Source organism: Peromyscus leucopus, chromosome 20 (assembly GCF_004664715.2).
Source record: "Peromyscus leucopus breed LL Stock chromosome 20, UCI_PerLeu_2.1, whole genome shotgun sequence".
NCBI classification, from domain to species: domain Eukaryota; kingdom Metazoa; phylum Chordata; class Mammalia; order Rodentia; family Cricetidae; genus Peromyscus; species Peromyscus leucopus.
The window spans coordinates 49,066,644-49,087,697 of NC_051080.1; the positions used below are offsets into that span (position 1 = coordinate 49,066,644).

Below are 21,054 nucleotides of genomic sequence, written 5' to 3' on the forward strand. Positions count from 1 at the left end.
GGAAATGGTCTCCGGTGCCAATATGTTCAAGAGTGCTTCCTATTTTCTTTTCTATTAAGTTTAGTGTAACTGGATTTATGTTTAGGTCTTTGATCCACTTGGACTTGAGTTTTGTGCATGGTGACAGATATGGACCTATTTGTAATCTTTTACATATTGACATCCAGTTATGCCAGTACCATTTGTTGAAGATACTTTCTTTGTTCCATTGTATAGTTTTGGCTCCTTTGTCAAAAACCAGGTGTTCATATGTGCATGGATTAATGTCAGGGTCTTCAATTCGATTCCATTGGTCCGTATGTTGGTTTTTATTCCAGTACCAAGCTGTTTTTATTACTATAGCTCTATAGTAGAGTTTGAGGTCAGGGATGGTGATGCCTCCAAGGGTTGCTTTATCCTATAGGATTCTTTTAGCTATCCTGGGTCTTTTGTTTTTCCATATAAAGAATCTTTTAAGGCAAATCCAGACTTTGGGAGAGACACTACAAGCACAGAACTTTCTATGGTTTTGTTTTATAAGTCCATCCCCTTTTATGCTCTTGAACTAGAACAACCATCTACTTCTCCTCATGACTACTCCAGTTCTTTTCAGAAGGCACTGGGCTTAGTTAAACCTCCAGCGACTTTATAGGAAATAAATGAGAGAAAAGAATAACAAAAGAATTCAAATTTAGAGGCCCGAGGAGATGGCTCAGTCTATAAAGTGCTTGGTGTGCAGTATGGGTTACTGAGTTACCAGTACCCACGAAAATCTGGGTATGGCAGCATGTGTCTGCAACCCCAGGGATGGCAGTGGGCAGACACAGGCTGGAGTTCACTAGCCAACCAGAGTGGCCAGATCACTCAGTCAGGGAGTTCTAGGTTCAGTGAGAGACCCTGTCTCCAAAAAAATAAGGTGAAATCAATTGTAAAGGATACTTCATAGCATCCTCTGACCATGGTACATGTGTGTTTGCACACACACATACACATACATACACGCATGCACACAATCAGTCAGTCAGTCAGTCAATCAATCAATCAGTCAGTCAATTAGCTTGAAATCCCTAAATTAAAAAGGTCTGACCCTGCTTTCACCATCTTCCTTGGCTCCTCCAACCTTTTCTTAGTAAAGAGTGAGAGCCTTAAGATTGGTTAATAAAAGTGCATTACATCTGTGCCAAAAAAAAAATGTAAAGTTAGCTATCTTCTCTCTTTCAGCTGAAATTGGAAGGCACTTGTGTCTGCCTGTGGGAGCCCGTTCTCGGGTTCCTCGTGGCTTTACCCAGCAGGTCTGAATAGAGGATGATCAGGACCACGGGCCTGAGTGCAGGTGTCTGAGATGGTCTGCACTTGGCTGTGCTGGGGGAGGAGGTCTTTTGCTCCACCCCTTGGCATCTCTATAAAAACCCTGGGCCAGAGACAGTCAGGGCCTGTTGGAATAGGTTCCAGGCCCTCTCGAGGCTATCCTTTAATTTCTATCTGTTTATCTCCGCGATATTTTCTGCAATAAATCCTTCTATCTAATATTTCCTGTTGATCGCACCCAAGAAAACTCTGGGGAACTGTGGGGGTGGTGGGTAAATGCCCCACATCTGCCCACATTTCCACAACTGAGGCAGAAGCCCACAGAACTAAAGCTGGTATTCTGAAATGAATCCCACGACCCATAGCTAACTGTCACCGCAAGCCAATGTAAAAGTTTATAGATCCAACAGGATTCTTAAGGTTATTTCAGAGACCCTGTCCTAGCCAGCTCTCAGAGTGGGAGTGAAGGACAATTTCATCTTATACCAAATAAGGAAAAACTTCACTGGGACAGGCCAGAGAGCACAGAGCAAACTGGAAGCTTTAGCTTTAGTCAGCCTAGGAAATGAAAGGTGATAGCTACTATAGTTACCTGGGATATTTGACAACACATTGCAAGGAGTTATTGTGTGGTGTGTGTTCTGAAATTTACAAGGGAAAGGATATCTGTTTCTCATCGGCAAGATGTGAGCCTGTAAGACAGAACATGACAGAGTCTTCTTAAATACTGTCTGAGAGAGCTGCCTAAGGGGAAGAAATAACCCCCCTAGAAGTAACAGAGAGGTGCTGCACTACCCTATCTGTAGAGCAGGGGCTCTCTTAGTGATACTGGTGAAAGTTGCATTTACTCACCTAGTGGAGACTTTAGGTGTGGGAGCTGATCTGGAAAAAGCTACTGCAATGGACTCATAAAATAGCTCACCCAACCAAAGCAGTCACTTCTACATATCTAATGAAAAGCGAGAGCTGGTGTCTGCAAGGGAGAGCCTTGCTGGGTAAGGTGGTGCCCTGCACAGTGAAGATGACTCAGCTGACAGTGAGTAGATAGATACAAAGACGTATGGCCTTGCTAGGCTAACACCACAGGAAGGTCTCTCAGCATCACACAAATGGCAGAGCAGAGAGGTGCAGGCTAAGTGTCATGTTCCTATGTAATCTGGAGCACTAGTCTTGTCATTTCCTGTAGTCACAGTGGGGCAGGCATGGAACAGCACCCTCGAAACTGTGGTGCCACTACTTGAGGATAAAGCGAGTACGTCTTCCCGAGAGGGCTTCAAGGCTTTGCTTCCCATGCTGTTTGTATCTTCCCAGTGAATCTACTTAGTTTTCAGGCTTTTAGGGGTAGTTACTATGTGACTGGTGGGGTGCAGGGCACTAGAGAGTCAAATGGGAATGGGGTAATCCCTGTCATCGAATAGCTTCTAGCATGTGGATTAAGTCAGTGATCAGACATCCACTGCCATAGATGTCATATAACACAACCCCAACAGATGCCTCTTCTGTCCCTGACCCTGGAATAGTCATAGCTGAGCCAGTGCAATCCACAGGTTCAAAGCCTCCAAGCTACAATAACCAGATTTTGTTTCGTCTTTTTCATGATAATGACCAGAAGGTGCTGTGCTTTTAAACAGTGATGTGGGAATTGTACGGAATGTTTATTTAATTGTGTGTGTGAATATGTATTTTTGCATTGCTCCCTTTTTCTTTTTCATCTGTTAATGTATATATAATATTTAGTTTCTCTGTATTCAACCTCTGCTTGACTTTTTTTCCTTCTGTTGTGGCTTAACAACCTAGAACCATGAGGCCTGGGAACTGTAGAGTAAAATGCTTGTTAGCACAATTACCACCCAACACATGCTTAATAATGTAGTCTAGCTTTAACCTGTTTATTATGTACGTATTCAACCATGATCTTATCCAATCTTAATGTATTTTAATCACAATAGTGAGTCGGGTAACAAATAGACCATACCTTTTCAAAAGATTTATTTTTATTTATGCATTGATTGTGTGTGTGTGTGTGTGCATGTGTGCATATAAGTGCAAGCACATGTGAGCCACAGCACACATGTGGAAAACAATGGACAACATTTCAGAAGTCTGTTCATCTCTTCTACCTTGTTTTTGAGGCAGGGTCTCTCTTGTTTCTGGCCCTTTGCCCTGCAAGGTAACATCCATCTGATTCTCCTATGTCTAATTCACATCTCACCATAGGAGTGCAGGAGTTAGGATTACAGACATGAGCCACCATATCTGGTCCTTCTCCTCAGATTCTAGGAATGAAACTCAGTAAACACTTTTACCCTGGGCCATCTTGCTGGCTCCACTATCCTCTGAGACAGTCTCTTACTGGCCTAGGGTTTGGATCCTCTGTCCAGCTAGGCTTGCTGGCCAGAGAACTACAGGGATCTGCTTGTCTCTGCTTCCCCAGTACTTGGGTTATAAGCATGCACCCATGTCTGACCTTTTCTTTTTTTAATGTGAATTCTGGCCATCAAACTCAAGTTCTTGTCCCTTCGAATCAAGAACATTACCAGAGCAACAGTCTACTCAACTCCAGTATGACCATTTGTTTTCCAAAGAAGTTCCTCTTTTTGTCTTTTGCCACTCCTAGAGAATGAATCTAGAACCTCATGCAGACTGGTCAAATGCTCTGCCATTGCGTTACACCTCCACCAGTTTTTTTTTTTTTTAAATCATTTCAATCAATTATGTAACCTATAATAAAATCTGATACTTAAAGAAAATTTAAAAATGTCATTTTCATTTTAAAACATTTAAGGTGATTTAAAGTTGTTTTGTATCCATCGATAGGATGATTTAGTTTAAAGGGGCCATGAGATACTAGATAAACAAGAAAGATGTTTTCTTTTCAATTCCTAAATTAATGTTTAAGTGAAACCCTTATATTTTTCTCTTCTTTCTAGTTCCTGTTTCTTGTGCCTCTGAGAAATTAAGAGAGCTTTTCATCTTTGTTGTCAATTTGTCTGTGAACTTCCATGTTTGGCGGAAGTTATCACTACTCAGCAGCCTATATTGATTAGGTTTAGAGTTGCCTTATGCTCTACATAAGCAAAGCTTCCCTTTACTGTGCTAGTCCATGTGTTTTATCCCGAATCGTTGAATAGGCCCTGTTAAAAATACATGCCTTTAATCAGCAGTGTTGGATAGGAGCCTAAAGTCTTTAAATAGTCTCATGTGTTCTGATTTCTTCTTCCTTAAATGAGTAAACAGAATGCAATCGATGTAGCAATCATATGTTACAAATCATTTCATCAAAGGTAATGAAATTAATTTCAGCTCTTAGAGTTATTATAGAAGACTTTAAAGATTTGACTTCAAAATCCCTCAAGCCTTAATCTTTGGATTTACATAATGTCTTTCCACTTTCAAGCTTCTCCAGCTGAAAGGCTCTGAAGTTCCAAGGCAAAAACCAAAATAAATTGGATATTTGTGTAATTTAAAAGTGAATGCTTTCAATATAATGGCATAATCAGAAAATGCATGGAAGGAGAAACTTATAAAAATTTTACTAATACTAATTTAATGTTTCAAAATTTATATTAAAATAATGATGTTCAAAAATTTTAATGGCTACCCCAAAAATATTTTTTTTCTAATAATACACTTGAAATATATTATTAATCAGTTATTAAAAGAAGTACATCCTGAATTTGAACCCATCACTTTGCTTCCGGAGTTCTAGCACTCAAACTTTACGAGTGTTGGTGTTAACGTATAAAGTTAACTGTGGACTCTGTGGATACAGAGATAATGTTGGCTGAATTTATAATAATAGTAGGTAGGTGAAATAACTTACCATTCTCATGAAGTTTGGGAAGAAGGTTAAGTTAGATAGTTTCATTAAATTAATCATTGTATCAGCTAAAATAATCCAAAGTCTCACTTTGAGTTGATTTGTATGTTCTGTGTTCATGCTTACATTCTTGTGTAATTCATAGTTGAACCTTTTTGTGGTGAAACCCATCCAACTGTTTATTTACTAAGCACCTACTGTGAGCCAGGCACTATGTTGGGTCCTGGAAATAAGATGATGAGGAGTCCCTATATGTTTGACACATAGAATCTCTCTGGGTGTAGTAATCAAATGGGACTGCTAGGGGGGGAGTTACTGCAGAGAAGCAGCAAGGTCTTTCGGTCCCCTCCCTTCCCTGAGCTGTTGCCAGGGTTGATGTATTAACAAACCAGCTGGGAACTTAGAGAGCCTGGTGTCTTTATCATGGAAGTTCAGTAAGAAATGGGAACACTTTATGGAACTCTAGGGAGAGAGAATTGATTAAGAATTTCTAGATTTACTATAACATTATAGACATACCTGCAGTGGATTCAGTATTTTCCTATACTATTCCTGTATTTATAGCGACCTGCTTTCAAAGTTGAAATTAATCATATTTAACAAGGAATTTTCTTGTTTATGCTAGAATGTCTAGCAGACCATATTGTTTCACCTGTAGTTTAGTTGTTACATTTCCTGCTATGCGAGTGTCTGTGGTATGACAAAGCATGACTTTCTTGGAATGGCTACAAGGTCAGACTGACGCTTTATGGTAACAAACTAGTTCTGACATCCTGTTAACTATTCCAACTCTAATTTGCATTCCCAAAGGATGCTTTTTTTTAAGCTGTTTTCATTGGTGTGGAAGTGTAAATGAAAATTATCATTTTCCAATTCAACTGAAAGAATAAGATGGCTACTGCAATCATAGAGTGAGCCAGGATTGGCATTTTATTTGCCCCAAGAAATAGTTTCCTTGCTTTTTAATCCATGTATTTCCAATCTGCCTTTTCTTCTGGAGATGAACTGAGTATGCGTGTTTACTTTTTGTCTTCTGATTTTGTTTGTAGGTGCTGATTTTTCAGTTGCACTGTATAGGATGGGTAACAAAAACCCTTAATTTTGCAATGTGAATTTTTCTTTTTTTTAGGCATTTGCTCCCAAAGCTCTTTTTTAGTGAGCTGAGACTCTTGCAGAAACCACACTCTCCGAGTTGGAAAACCTGCATTCTCAGCAGCTCCACTACTTTAAATAATACCCTTACATTAGCTCTTTTAGGAAGCTAGAGGACAGCTAGCTTCTCCAGCAGTAATGAGATGTGCAAGCCGCAGATGGCGTCCTGGAAACTACTGAAAGGACTGTAAGTGTTGAGCCTTTAGAATACACAGTTATCCAGGTACATACAGGCTCGTGTTTGAGTATTATACAAGGAATACATGGGCACCATGTAAATTTGAGTAGCTCCTCATAGCACTGCGAATTCCATTAGTCAGGAGCTTTATTACCTGCTTTCAAAAATTTCTCATCTTTTACACTCACAATGGCTTTCTTTTTTGAGACAGGGTTTCTCTGTGTAGCTTTGTGCCTTTCCTGGAACTCACTCTGTAGACCAGGCTGGCCTCAAACTCACAGAGATCTGCCTGGCTCTGCCTCTCGAGTGCTAGGATTAAAGGTGTGTACCACTGCCACCTGGCCACAATGGCTTTCTTATCTAAAGTCGCCTCACATTATGTATGCCATTATCTAGCTAAGACATCCACTGCTCAAGTCTTCTCTCAGGATCTTATAACAGCTCAAATCCATCTCTATCTTTTCATTCTACATGTGACATTTAGTTCTCAACGTCCTGGTTGGTTTCCAGCTTTCCTAATTTGTAGCCTCATCACTTTGTGATAATCTCAGTTGACCCTTCTGCATGTAGGAAATATGATTCCTTTCTCGGAATTGTTTGTGATCAATAAAATGTGTAGTACATGACATTATAGCCTTGTACATACACTATAAATGGTCAATGACCATTCATATTTGTTTGCTTTTATTTAAAGCAAAAACTTATATGACCACTTCATATATGACAACTATTCTTCTAACAATTTTTTTTACCAAATGTCATTTTAATCCTCACATAAAATTTTTACATTAGTATTAATATCTTAATTAAGAAATGAGAAAACTGAAAGAAGAAGATGTTGAAAATGTTCCCAAGTCTAAGTAGCTAGTTCATGTGAAGTTAGGGCTGTAGTTCCAGAAGTGTCCCTGTGTCTGTAGTCTTATCCCTATACTGTTACGGCAAGGTGCACAGTCTAACATATGGAAATGTGGCTTTTGTATATTGTTATAGTTGGTTTTCTCATCGCTGTGACAAAATAACCTGACACATGCAACTTATAGGAAGAAAGGTTGATTTTGTTCCCTGTTACAGGTGATACAGTCTGGGAAGACAGGGTAGCTGGTGTGGCTCCGTCTTTAGTTCCAGGAGTCTGAGACAATAGCTAGTTCCTCATGTCCTCACAGTTCAGATCAATGAGGCTCACATCTCAGATCAATCAGGTAGTGGAGACCTTGGGTTAGAACCAGAAGTAGATTTCCCTTTGAAGGCCTGACCCTAGCAACATACTTTTGTGACATAGCCCGCCATCCCAAAGGACCCACAGTTTCCCCAAACTGTGCCACCACCACCTGTTGTCCAAATGTTCAAATATCTGAGCCTGTTAGAGACATTTCATATTCAAACTATAATGTGTGCTAATGTTATATCCTCATGAATTCCTCAAGCATTTGCAATATTCCCATTGTTCTATTGTATATTTGATCAACTGTTGTTGCTACTACCACTAACATCCAAGGACTATAGTAAGTGAACAGTAGATACGTTTTGTTTTGGTTTTCCACTTAGGTACAGAACTCAGGAACATACTCAATTAGTCATAATGCAGACATAATTAGAACACCACTTGATGGAAAGATAATTCCAGTTAAGAACTCAAGATAAATGAAAATATTATACTTAGAGCAGAGTAATAGCATGCAGTATTTAGACAATAGGGATAACAAGACTACTGAAAGATGCAAAACATGATAGATAAGGGGAGATCAAAACCATGCTTGCTCACTCTTGATTGGAAGATTATAGAAGGTCAGAAGGTGGAAATCTCATATTGTGAGAGGAAAACAAAGAGGTAATTCCCAACCAATATGAGAAGTGATAGAGGAAAGGGCTACTCATGAGGAGGGCTTCTTCAGGTTGAAATCTCTTGAATAGAATTAAGCAGACAGTTGGGTGCTTTTCTCTGATGTAGGCAATATAGTCAGACTCCATCACTACTGCCCCAATCTCTGGCTTTCAGATGCCCATTAAAACCAAAAGATTTTATATATATATATATATATATATATATATATATATATATATATATGAATGAATACTGCGAATGTAATCTATGAATACCACAAATGTGATTAATATCATGAGTGTAATTTAATAAATAAATAAATAAATAAATAAATAAATAAATAAAAAATAATAAAAAGCAGAATGCAATCAAGCTCTGGATCCAAATGTTACACATGTGCATGCTATAATTTCTTCTCCACCAAAGCCAATTCTCTCTCAGCTTCAGCTGATAATTCTCTTGGACTATTTAAGTCCTTATCACCTTAAAAGGTTTGGAACAAATTGATCAGTTCTGTATTTTTACTCAAATGTGGGCCATATATGGACAATGTCTCCCAGCAATCTCTGAAAGTCATTATTTGTCTGCAACTGATTTCTCCTAATTTGCACCTTTGGGGGTCTAATTTTTTTGTAGACCTATTTTATATCCTAGGTAACTAATAGAATCTCCTCTTTTTGTATTTTTCAGGAGCAATTTATAATCCCCAAGAAGGCAAAATTTTTACTTCTTCAAACATTCTTTCTAAAGTGTCTACATTTGAATCAGCTACTAAAATGTCATCCATATAATGGTAAACTATAGATTGAGGAAATTGCTTCCATATCATTTTCAACAGCTGTCATACAAAATATTAGCACAGGGTGGGGGCTATTTAACATTTCTTTTTGGAGAAACTTCCATTGATATATCTTAAGCTGAGAATTACTATAAGTAGACATTGTGAAGGCAAATTTTTCTCTGTCTTTTTCTTGTAAAGGTATAGTGAAGAAACAATCTTTTAAATCAATAACTATAAGAGGCCAAAATTTAGGTAATAGAGAGGGCAAAGGAATTCCAGACTGTAGAGAGCCAATTGGCTGAATCACCTTATTAATGGCTCTTAGATCTGTTATTATTTTCCATTTACCAGATTTCTTTTTAATAGCAAATACAGGAGAATCCCAAGGGCGGTTGATTCTTCAATATGCTAAACATTTAGATGCTCCCATACCAGTTGTTCTAAGGACTGTAGTTTCTCTGATGTTAATGGTCATTGCTCAACACATACATGTTTGTGAATTAACTACTTTAAAAGTTGGGCTGTTGGTGTGTTTGAAAGATGTTGTACCTGTTTTTGTACAACTTGAGTGCTCAGTGACTGTTCTTTATAATACCTTCCAATATTTTCCCCAGAAACATATGTTAATTTATAGCTTGTTTCTAAGATTGGAGAAATGTTAATCTGAGTATTCCATTGCTGTAACAAATCATGTCCCCATAAATTCATTGCTATGTTAGCCACAAAAAAACCCAAAAGATTTATGTATTTACCCCAAAAAGTGAATGAAACTTAGTCAATTATTTACAGTGGTTCTGAGAAATTATACATAAATGATTCAAGACTAGAATTTTGCTGATGACTTTTTAAATTGTGGGTTTTCTACCAGTTTATTTGTTATAGTTTCTGTGACCTCTTATTTCATCCTCAACATGTTGGACCTTTTCTGATTCTTATCTGAAATGCTCTTGAACCTCATTCATACAGAGAAAAAAATAATTAAAGTCCTCCGTATAGTTTCTTTTACCTTCTCCCTTCTCCTTCTTCCTTGTGTCCCTGGACCCCCTTCTCTGGTTCTGATTTACAGACTTGGCTTCTGCCTCCACAAATAAAACATATAAACTCACACAAGCTGATGTGTTTGTTTGCTGAATTATTTGAGGAATATCATAGAAGTGTCATACTGTGCACCAAGCAAGGGACCCCTTCTAGATCACTTATTGTCCTCTACTCCTGTGGAATCTGCCATCCAGAGTGCACACAACCTCCTACTAAATGCAGTGTGCCTCCTACAGGTCTAATGCTGACCTAAAATGTAACATCAAAGGATCCTGGGAATTCTGGAGGAAAATTATATTATCCTTCTACCTGATCGTAAGAAGACTGGAACTTCCAAGAGTGGGTGCTTTCTGTATGGGTACTAGGCTAGGTACTACCATAGAAGATCCTGATTTCTGCCATGTTTTATCTCCAGTTTGTAATGAGAAAACAAGTCTGAGAGAACTACTGGACATTGGTACTAGGTTAAACTTGTGTATCAGAATGCCCAAGGTAAGGAGAAGCTTAGTTCCTTTCTGTTCACAAATGGAAGAACAAGAGGAAGTAAAGATTGTGAAATACAGGCCATCTGTTTGGGAGAGCCAATCCAACCAGGATGGTTTTCTTACGCCATCCCTATTCTCCATTCAAGTTACAGACATTCTTTTTTATTGTTTTTGAAATGCAAAGTTCATTAAACAGAGATCTTTTTGGTGCCTATTAAGAGATTATTTTTGTATCATTTGTAAAGTTTTACTATCATAGAGTATTTTGTCTCTCACGCACACCTACATATTCCATTATGCTATATTTACAATTATTTAACACATTTAATTAAGAGCATTGTTTATATTTTAGACAGACATCTCCCCTTGCGGAATTTGGAAGTTGGAGGTAGCATTTAGCAAGTTTCCTTGTCAACGATAATAGTCGATTTTAGAACTCTTAGGGAGTAATTGAATTACCCACACAGTTCTGCTTTCTAAGAATGTGCAAAGGCTTTTCTTAAGAAAGCCAAAAAACCTACTAGTGATGCTCTAGATGTCAACAGTAGCAACAAAACACATCACCCTTCAAGTCTCAGGTGGGAAGATGTTTATTAGGGGGCAGAGAAAGGGAAATGCTAGTGTTGTTTTCTTCTTCCTTTGGCCTTTGAGACTCTAGCATTGCAGACTCTGCTCATTCCCAGAATTTTAAAAGGAATTTTTTCAGTAAGATAGACCCTCCCCAACTATGGTACTTAGAACTTTATAAGATAACACATCACATAAATTGTTACATATTTGTTTGTGTGCTTATTTGTTACTAGTCTACCTTCAAAGGAATAAATGCACCATGGTGTTAGGTGTTTTCTCTTCATTGCATGTCCCTGATGCCCAGATGGAATTGCTAGAGTAGCCTTTCAAGAAAGGAATGAGAAACCCATCCCAGCTCATGGAAATTAGCCATCTTTCCTTTGGAGAGCATCCTTCCTTGCCAATTCTGCTGTGCTCTCTCAGTTTGGGAGAGTCTGGAAGACCAAGAATTTCATTCTAATCACTTTCACTCTAACTTCTTTTGTGGCATTAGCCAATAAGTCACTGAAATGAGGAGGGTAAAACTCATTTAACTTCTCATGGATTTTATTTAATGGATTATAACATGTACTCTGAAAGAGACAAAAATCAGACAATATTAAGTTTTCAAAAAGTTAATACACTCAGTACTTAGATCATGAAGAAAAGTATTACTAAAAGACTTACCAATGTCATCATGTCAACATCAATGTAATAACTCAACAATGACACTGTTCATACTTTTAATATTGTATATAGTTTTGCCTGGTTTTGTTATTTTGTTTTTGTTTGTTTAGCAATAAAATCTGTATTTCTTTGGGAGCTTCATGTTGGAATCAATTGTGGGTAATAACCACTTTGGTCCTTTCCAGTTCTCCTGGAAGATGTCAACCAGATTCACATCTCAGTCCAGTCCCCATCATTTTCTCTTATACAATGTTTCCTGTATGTGAGGACTGAGGAATAGTCTCCTCTAGCACCTTTCTCCAGCTCCCTTAAGAAAAGGAAGTGTCCTTTGAGCAACACCCAATGCCCCTGGATGCTAGCACTTCCATCTCCAGAACTGGAGGGAGGAGTTGTCCTTTAGGTTAACCATTTCCTAATTTGTTCTTCATATACTCCTACAATAAAATATGCTACTTATTTGAACTCCCTGATTTCATGAAGACCTACTTTTCCATAGTATATCACAAAATAGCAGTATTAAAGAAAACCAATATTTAAATTGCAAAATTTTGCTTTATGATTTTAGAATTATGTTGGATTGGGCAACATGTTTTTTTAATATATAACAAGATATAAAGATGGAATAAACACTGTCACATAAAAGTTGGACAAGACAAACCAACAGAAAGAAAAGAGAGCAGGAGAAAGCACAAGAATCAGAGACCCATTTGTTTGGACACTTGGAAATCCCATAAAAATGCTAAATTGGAAGCCAAATGCAGACGACATGGGGCTGACCCATACAGGTCCTGTGGTTTGGTTATCACTGTGATTGTGGCCTTGTGAAATGTATTAAGAAATGTTCCTGTTTCTATTTTGGAATAATTTGAGGAATATTGGCATTAACTCTTCTTTGAAAGTCTAGTCGAACTCTATGCAAAAGCCATCTGGCCCTGGTCTTTTTGGTTGGGAGTTTTTAATGATCTCTTCTATTTCACTAAGGGCCATAAGTCTGTTTTAATTGATTACCTGATCTTGACTCAACTTTGGTGAGTTGTGCCTATTGAGAAAATTATCAATTTCTTTCAGATTTTCCAATTTGGTAGAGTATAGGTTTTTAAAGTATATCTTTGTGGTTCTCTGCATTTCCTTGGCGTCTGTTGTTATGTCCCCCTTTTCCTTTCTGATTCTGTTAATTTGCCTATTCTCTGTTTGCCTTACAGTTAATTTGGATAAGCATTTTTGATTATATTGATTTTTCCATGAACCGACTTTTTGTTTTATTGATAGTTTTCGTTTGTTTGTTTATTTCTATTTTATTAGTTTCAGCCCCAAGTCTGACTATTTCTTTATGTCTATTCCTTTTGGGAAGGTATCTTCCTTGTTTTTCTAGGCCCCTCAGGTGCGCTGTTAAGTTACTAATATGAGATCTCTTTCATTTTTGTATGTTAGCACTTGTGTCTATGAACCTGCATTCTAGAACCACCTTCAGTGTGCCCCATAAGTTTGGGTACGTTGTGTATTTATTTTCAACCACTTGTCAAAAGTCTTCACTTTCTTTATTTCTGTCTTCATCCATGTGTCCTTCAGTAGAGTTGATCAGTCTCCTTGTGTTTGTAAGGTTTCTATTTTTTTCTGTTGTTGTTGATATTCAGCTTTAATCTGTGGTAGTCTGATAGGATGTAGGGAGTTATTTCCATTTTCTTGTATCTGTTCAGACTTGCTTTGCATCTGAGTATGTGGTCAGTTTTGTAGAAAGTTCCATTAAGTGCAGAGAAAAAGGTTTTTATAGTTTCCACTGAGAAGTCAGGTGTCATTCTAATGGGTTTGCCTATATATGTTATTCGGTCTTTTTCCCTTATCGCTTTTAATATTATTCTTTTTCTGTACATTTAGTGCTTTAATTATTATGTGCTGAGGGGAAGTTCTTTTTTGGTCTAGTCTATTTGGTGTTCTGTATGCTTCTTATACTTCGATAAGTATCTTCTTATTTAGTTTAGGGAAATTTTCTTCTATGACTTCGTTGAAAATATTTTCTGTGCCTTTGAAGAAATCTGGGAGTTTCTTTTCTTTCCTTTATTCCTATTATTCTTAGATTTGGTCTTTTCATCGTGTCTCAGATTTCCTGGATATTTTGTGCCAGAAATTAATTAATTAATTAATTAATTAATTAATTGATTAATTAATTTACATTGAACATTTTCTTTGACTGAGGTAACCATTTCTCTTAGTGTCTTATGTGCCTGAGATTCTCTCTTCCATGTCTTGCATTCTATTGGTCTGTCTCTGTGGTTCCTGTTCAAGTTCTTAAATTTTTTATTTCCAAATTTGCTTCAGTTTGGGTTTTCTTTATTGATCTTATTTTCACTTCCAGGTCTTGAAGTGTTTTGTTCATTTCTTCTACTCTTTGTCTGTGTTTTCATAGGTTTCTTTAAGGGATTCATTCAATTCCTTTGTAAGGACCTCTGTCATCTTCATAAAGGCTGTTTTAAGGCCCTTTTCTTGTGCTTCATCTGTGTTGGCTTATTCAGGGCCTGCCGCGGTGGGGTTTCTGGGCTCTAGTGGAGATGTATTGTCCTGGCTGTTATTGATTGTGTTTGTACACTGGCATCTAGGCATCAGGGATTGGGAAGATTGCAGTTCCGGGTGCTAATATCTGGCTTGTCTTTGTTGAGTGGGTATTTTGTTCTTTGGTTTCTGTTTTCTCTCTGGTTCTTGGGAGAGTGTGGTGGCTGTGTATTGCCAGGTAGGGAATTCTCCTGTGGTCCTGGCAGATGTGACCACTACAAGTTCCAGGTAAAATGTTTCTGGGTATTGGGAGCCAACACTGAGAATGGGGTGGGGCTGCAGACAGGGCTGGGGATGTGGCTGAGGGAATTCACAGGAGGGAGGCGAGCAGGATGTTCCACCAGATCTGCTTCATTAGTCCCCTGAGAATGTGGTCAGAGAAGAGGAGAGGCCATGGCAGAAGGTCTGCTACAGAGCTAGGGAGGAAACTGAGGGACTGGACTTTGAGGAAGTTATGAAGACCTGCAGTTAGCCTGCTTGCTTCCCTGCTCAGAATGGCCTGGGTTAGCTGAGAGCCCCTGCTGGCATTGGGAGCTGGGATAAAGCACTAAGGGGGAGGGGGAGATCTTTGGGATCCCCAGGAGATGGGTATGGGGGGCGGGGAAGACTGCAGCAGGTCTTCTGTTGCGGAGCTGGTTATGAGACTGGGGTGGAGGGTTGGATATGGAGGAGCAGAAAGAGAGGTGAAGACCTGCAGTCAGCTTTTGCCTGGTTTTGAATCTTATATAGATAGAATCTTACAATAGTCACACATCTCTATTTCCATTGCTATGTAAAATTTCATTTTATCATTGACACACTCCAATAGCACTTTCAGTTTCTCTTTATCATAAATATTGCCAGTATGAATATTCTCAGAATGACTTCTAGTTAACATATGAAGATGCATACCTTGGGCTCTAGGAGACATGGATAGACATTTTTTCTAATGTGCTCTTGACCAAATGTCCTGCCAATGAGGCATGAGACTTCCAGATTCTCCTCATCTTCATGGTTCCAAGGATTTTACATTTTAGCCACTGTCCTGACTGTGTTCTGAATGCAATATTGTTTCATTCTGTATGTCCCAGGAATAATGCTGTTGAATATGTACATTTGTCACTGAGCTGGGTAGAATATTTTCATGCATATTAAAATAACACAGGTGATATGAAAATGAAATAATAACCCTATCAGTGATAATTAACTGACTGAAATTTATTATGCAGCTTTCATTAATAAGCACATTCCTCTTTAAGATGTTTTGTTCTAGTACATTGAATTCAGTAGATGTTTACTGTTGGCAAATTATGAATAAGCCCTTTCACTGAGTGGCACGAAGCTAACATGGCCTATGTCATCAGAAGCCACCTTTAAGCCAGATCCCCAGTATTGAGCAGGGTTTGAAAGTGGGGCATTAAATAGAAGCCAGGGTTTGGGAAATCCTAAATAAATGATGACATTTTTGGGGGGGAGATTACAAGTTTTTAGGTGTAATAATCATAAATAGTGAGGGCAACTGCCGGACTTCCTATAGGGAACTAAGTGGCACATTTTCAGAAATAACAAGGTCCAATCATAAACTGGGCTTAAGTCCTAATCATATTAGCTGTATACCTTAAAATATTTGGATGTTTGAATTTAATTCACCATTTTCCAGTAATTTCTACAACCCCAAAATGTACATGAGCACAAAAACTATTTTGTGATAGCCTTCGACTTTTCACATTAAGCCTTGTCTCCTCTTGAAAATGTAGAAGTAGAAAATGTAGAGGCAATGTTTATTGTTCTGGACATATGAAGAAATGGTGTGAATGCTATAATTTTTATCATTAACATACTGTTGCAGATTAAACTAAAAACCACCAATAGAGTTGAGATGGGTCAATGAATAATGCCCTCACCATGCAAGTATAAGGACCAGAATACAGGTCTCAAAACTCTCATAAAATCCAAATGGGGATGGAAACTGGCCTGGAATTCCAAAACATGAAAGGCAGGAGCAGGGGAACCCTGGGGCAAGCTGGAAAAGGAGAACAGCTAAGCCTATGGGCTCTGTGTTCAGCAAGATGTCCTGTCTCAGAAAATGAATCAGAGGACAATCAAAAAGATACTGATGTTAGCCTGCCTTATAATTAGTTACATATGGGCGTATATGTACCAACACACACGTGTGCATGCGTGCACACACACACACACACACACACACATCAGACACATGAAGAAGGAAGAAAAGGGATTGATATAAATGATTAAATATAATCATTTCATTATATTTTGCTGAGTTGCAATTACTTATTTTAACAAAATTTTACTAGAGCACTCCTTTTAGACATAATGCAATTGATCAAATGCAGCTGTGAGACAGTGTCTTGCTACTTACTCCAAAATGGCCTTAATCTTAGGATCCTTCTGCCTTAGCTTCTGACATTCCAATTCTGAGTGTGACTATCAGTACTGAATCAAGTGCATTACTTTCATCTGGCTATCACATGTTGGTTTGCTATTACTAAAATAATAGAAGCCCTACATCACATTATGTTTTGATACGTCTTAATGAGCCTTTCTGAATGGTTAGGCAGAAGATTTTTTTCCCAAATAGTTTAAAACCTGTTTAACTAAATTATTTTTAAAATGTTAGAGGTATGTTTTCTAACTCCTAAATAGATCAGGTTCTAAATTAAGGCCAAATGTAACTCTGCTGCTAAAAATAAAAAGTCATGATGGAGATAAACATGCAACCATCAATCTTGAGTCAGTACTCACCGTGTGTGGTGTTCTTCTTCCGTAGGTTGAAGAAAAAGTCCCAGTCCGTGGATATTACTGCTCCAGGGTTCAACCCTTTGGGGGGTGCAGGGAAGCAAGCACCCCAAGCCAGCAAGGCCCCCGCACCCAAGACTCCCATCATCGAAGAAGAAGAGAACAACTCAGCAAACGCCCAGAAGCACCCTCCCAGGAAGAGTGAGCTGAAGAGGTTCTACACCATCGGTGAGTGCAGGTTCTTTAGTAAGTGAGCTAGTGCCGCTTGGACAGCTCAATGGATGCAGAATCTGCATCGTTCAATGATGCCTCATTGCGTGATCGTGTGTCTTTCTTGATGGCTTATGTGGACATTCTCTTACATGATCTAAACAAGACTATGGAAGATGGAAAACTCCTAAGACCTTTAGCCAAGTTAGGTAAGAAAATGAGCTCAGTGGCCATCTATATCCGAACAGAAGAAGAAGTATCTTGTTTCAATGTTTTACTTTATGGGTTACTATTTTCATTTTAGCTGTCCTCAGCCCACACTGTTCTTGTAGTTTCCTTTTGTGCCTTTCATTTCCCCTTTGGGCTTCTAATCTCTGGCCTGGTTCTGTCAGGTTGTAAAATCAGTGGCTGAAGACAGCCTAGAGCTGAGCCATTAAGAAGGGAGGAAGTTACTGTGTTGAGGGGAATAACCAGTTACACCGGAGGACTGTTTGCACTTCTTACACTGCAAACTTTGGAGAGATGGAGTTCAGGAGTAGTCACATCAGAAAGTAGTAGGCCGTGAACAAGGTCCTGTTGGTGGTATGCTCCAGTGTCCCTGAACAGAATAGTATCTAGTAATTTTGAATTTTACTGGAGAGTGTCACATGATGGGACTAAGTAAGTTGAGCTGAAAACTTCTGTATACCTGTATCTCCAGCAAGTCTTTGAGCAAATGATTTTTCAACAATAGCCGTTGTCAGCATTTCAGGTATAGCTGAGACGAAAGTTTCACACATGCTTCATGGCAGGTGATGATAGGTTGGAGAGATGAAGTAGGAAGTGGCTGTTCATTCCTCCACCTGGAAGAATTTGGTCATGACTGAGTCGGCACAGCAGGAGCTGGGGCTCCAGGTCATCCAATGCTATTAAAGAACTTGAATATTTCTTGCGTCTGCCACCCCACAGCCCCAGTGTGAAGTGTTTGCCTGAAGATGGTAATATTTTTCTCAGGTATTTTGGACATTATAGCTACACATTACAACCAGGAAAGTAGGTTTCTAGTTCTAAAATCCAGGGCGAGTTCTGGTTTCCCTTCAGTTATTGCTGCCTTCAAGCTTGGCATGCCTCCTGTGGGCTTGAAATGCTGGGTGCTGGTTCCCCTGGCTCCCACTTCATGTTGTCTTCCTGTCTTCTTGCTCTGTTCTGATTAAGGTTTCCAAGGATTGTTTTTTTTTTTTAACAGTGAGCAAACGCGGTGTTCTTGTGGGTATCTATCATCAGATACTCTTGATTGACGTGAGACAGTACCGACGGGTGCATATTTCTACTTTCAAAACTTATGTTAGCATAGTTCAAAAACTCAGTCAACCCCAAGGGCCCATAAGGCTTCTGTCGCCGCCTCTTTTCCAGGATCCTTGCCCCCTGCCCTTCCTCACACATGCAGCCTTCTACACTTTTCTGATTGATGACGTGAATCACAAGTGTGAGTGTTTTGCCCTCAGGAAATAAAACTCAACATTCCTTCTAAATAAGACAGTGAGGGAGAGGTACTAACCAGCTTGACCATAGTGAATAGAAAGCCAAGACTATGAAAAACAGAAGTCTAAAAGTTGAATTTAAATGCAGAAAATAAGCTGTGGATATTTCTTGTGCAGGGCTGTTTGTGTAGATGTTTATTGGGTACCCTTACTTGTGTATGTACATGCTTGTGCGTGTGTGGTTTGGGTGCATTTACCTGTGTGTGTGTACTTGGGAATCCAGAGGTTGACATCAAGTATCCTCCTCTGTTGTTCACTTTTTGCAAGAGGGTCTCAGCAAGACTGACTGGCCAGCAATTCCCTAGGACCTGCTTGTCTCTACCCCACTGGGCACTGGTGTTACAGGCCTGTGCTGCCACATCTGGTTTTCGTGAGGTGCTGGGCATCTGAACCCCATGCTTGCACTGTAGACATGCCACACATACCCCAGCCATCTCCCCAGCCTCATAACGAATTTTGATAAGAGAATTTGCAACAGTTTGACTTATTATCAGTATGAATGATGTGTACTTACTGCATTAAAGGGTTTGTTCGAATCTTTAAATTTACTGTGCCTGTATTACCTCTTCTAATTTGGCCCTCAAAACATTTTTTTAGGCTAAAATATATCAACTATGTAACTGAAAGTTCTTTTGGTAAAACAAGTCTATTTCAGTATCCCTTCATAAAAATACAGTTAATACAAAACAACAGCATTTTAAAATTCCATGTGTACTACGATTCTCTACAGGAACAGAACAGAAAGCATGAATATGTATTTAAAGTGATTTATTAGAGTGGCTTACAGCGATGGTCCAGCTAGTCCAACAGGGGCTGTCTTACTGACAGAAAGTCCAGGGATCCAGAAGTTGCTCAGTCTACAAGTCTGGGTGTCTCAGCTGGTCTTGAGTATACTCCAGAATCCCCAAAAAGTAGGCTCCGTGCCAGTGGAGAATGGACTTGCCAGCCTGAGTGAGGGCAAGCAGGCAAATACCGAAGTTGCTTTCTTCCATGCTCTTTATATAGGCTGCCACAGGAGGTGTGGCCAGATTTGAGGTGGATCTTCCTACCTCAAATAAATAAATAAATCAAGATTTAGGATGGGTCTTCCCATCTCTAATGATTCCATCAAGAAATATCCCTCACAGGCGGACCCAGCCACTTGGGTTTTAGTCAATTCTAGATGTTGTCCACCATGAATAGCTATAGCACCATGTATTAGTAATTTCATATTCCAGAATAAATTAAGCTCCTATATCCTGTCTCAAGTGATCCTCAGAAAAACTCTGTCTTTACAGATGAGGAATAGTGTCTAAAAGATGTGAAAGAAGAAGCCAGGAGCATAGATGACAGCCTCTGCAAACAAAATTCACTTGCTATTTTAGCACTTAAGAGTTAAATTTGTCACTGGACAGGGAGGCAGCCAGTCTTCACAGCGGTGGACAAGAGATTTCTATGGATGACACAGTGCAGTGATAGTTTAGGAGGTGTCCTAAGTAATCTCATGGAAAGAAACCACACCAATCAACCTGTACACCGACCCGACATGCCCTTTGGAAGATGTCCTTCAGTCTCTCAATTCGGGTTTGCACAACTGAAAATCCCGGGGATCCCTCTGGTGGTGAAGTGCGGTACTACAACCAAGTTGATCTGTGGTACTCCACAAACGTTACAGTCACTGTATTTAAGTCAAACTCGACTCTTAGCTCTTCCACAAGAGCTAGAACTATTTGAAAAGCCTCTTTAGGTTAAGGAGAGGTGGAAGTAACTCCTAGTAACTCTAGAAATTTATTTAAATTTCTAGAAAGTTACTTCTAGAAAGTTAAATTTATAGAAAGTTACTTTCTAGTAACTCTAGAAATTTATTTTTGACCTCAGTCATCCTTCACAAGCTTCTATGTAGCTTCCATGTCCTACGGTGAGAACATTAAGAAATAGAATGTGTCCTCTGTGTATGTGGGCCTGGCCTGCCTTATGTCTTCATTAGTCCTAATAAAAGACGTTCATTAAAAGTAACATTGTATCAAAAATTGGTAAACTCACTTTTTATGGAATAATTATTCTTTGAATAGGTATAATTAAAATTCACTCATTTAAATTAAGTAGGGAGAAAGCTACTCTCTGTCTGTATGAAACACCTGAATCTTCATTTGAACTTGTAAAAAAGTACAAAGAAGCCACTAGCCCAGTCCTGTGTCTCATGCAAGAGCTTTTTTTGTCGGCCTTTGTCACCAAGGGTAATCCTGAACACATGATTTGA

General features: G+C 38.9%; 1 protein-coding gene across 2 annotated transcripts in view; it reads left to right on the forward strand.

The window, feature by feature from the left end:
* The window catches only part of Oxr1 (oxidation resistance 1), a 401,129-nt gene that overhangs the window by 180,816 nt on the left and 199,259 nt on the right, over positions 1 to 21,054 (forward strand). For both annotated transcript variants that reach the window (XM_028879297.2, XM_028879299.2), the window contains exon 3: positions 17,117 to 17,313. In XM_028879297.2, coding sequence (XP_028735130.1) covers positions 17,117 to 17,313 — 197 coding nt within the window. The remainder of the gene's footprint in view (positions 1 to 17,116; positions 17,314 to 21,054) is intronic.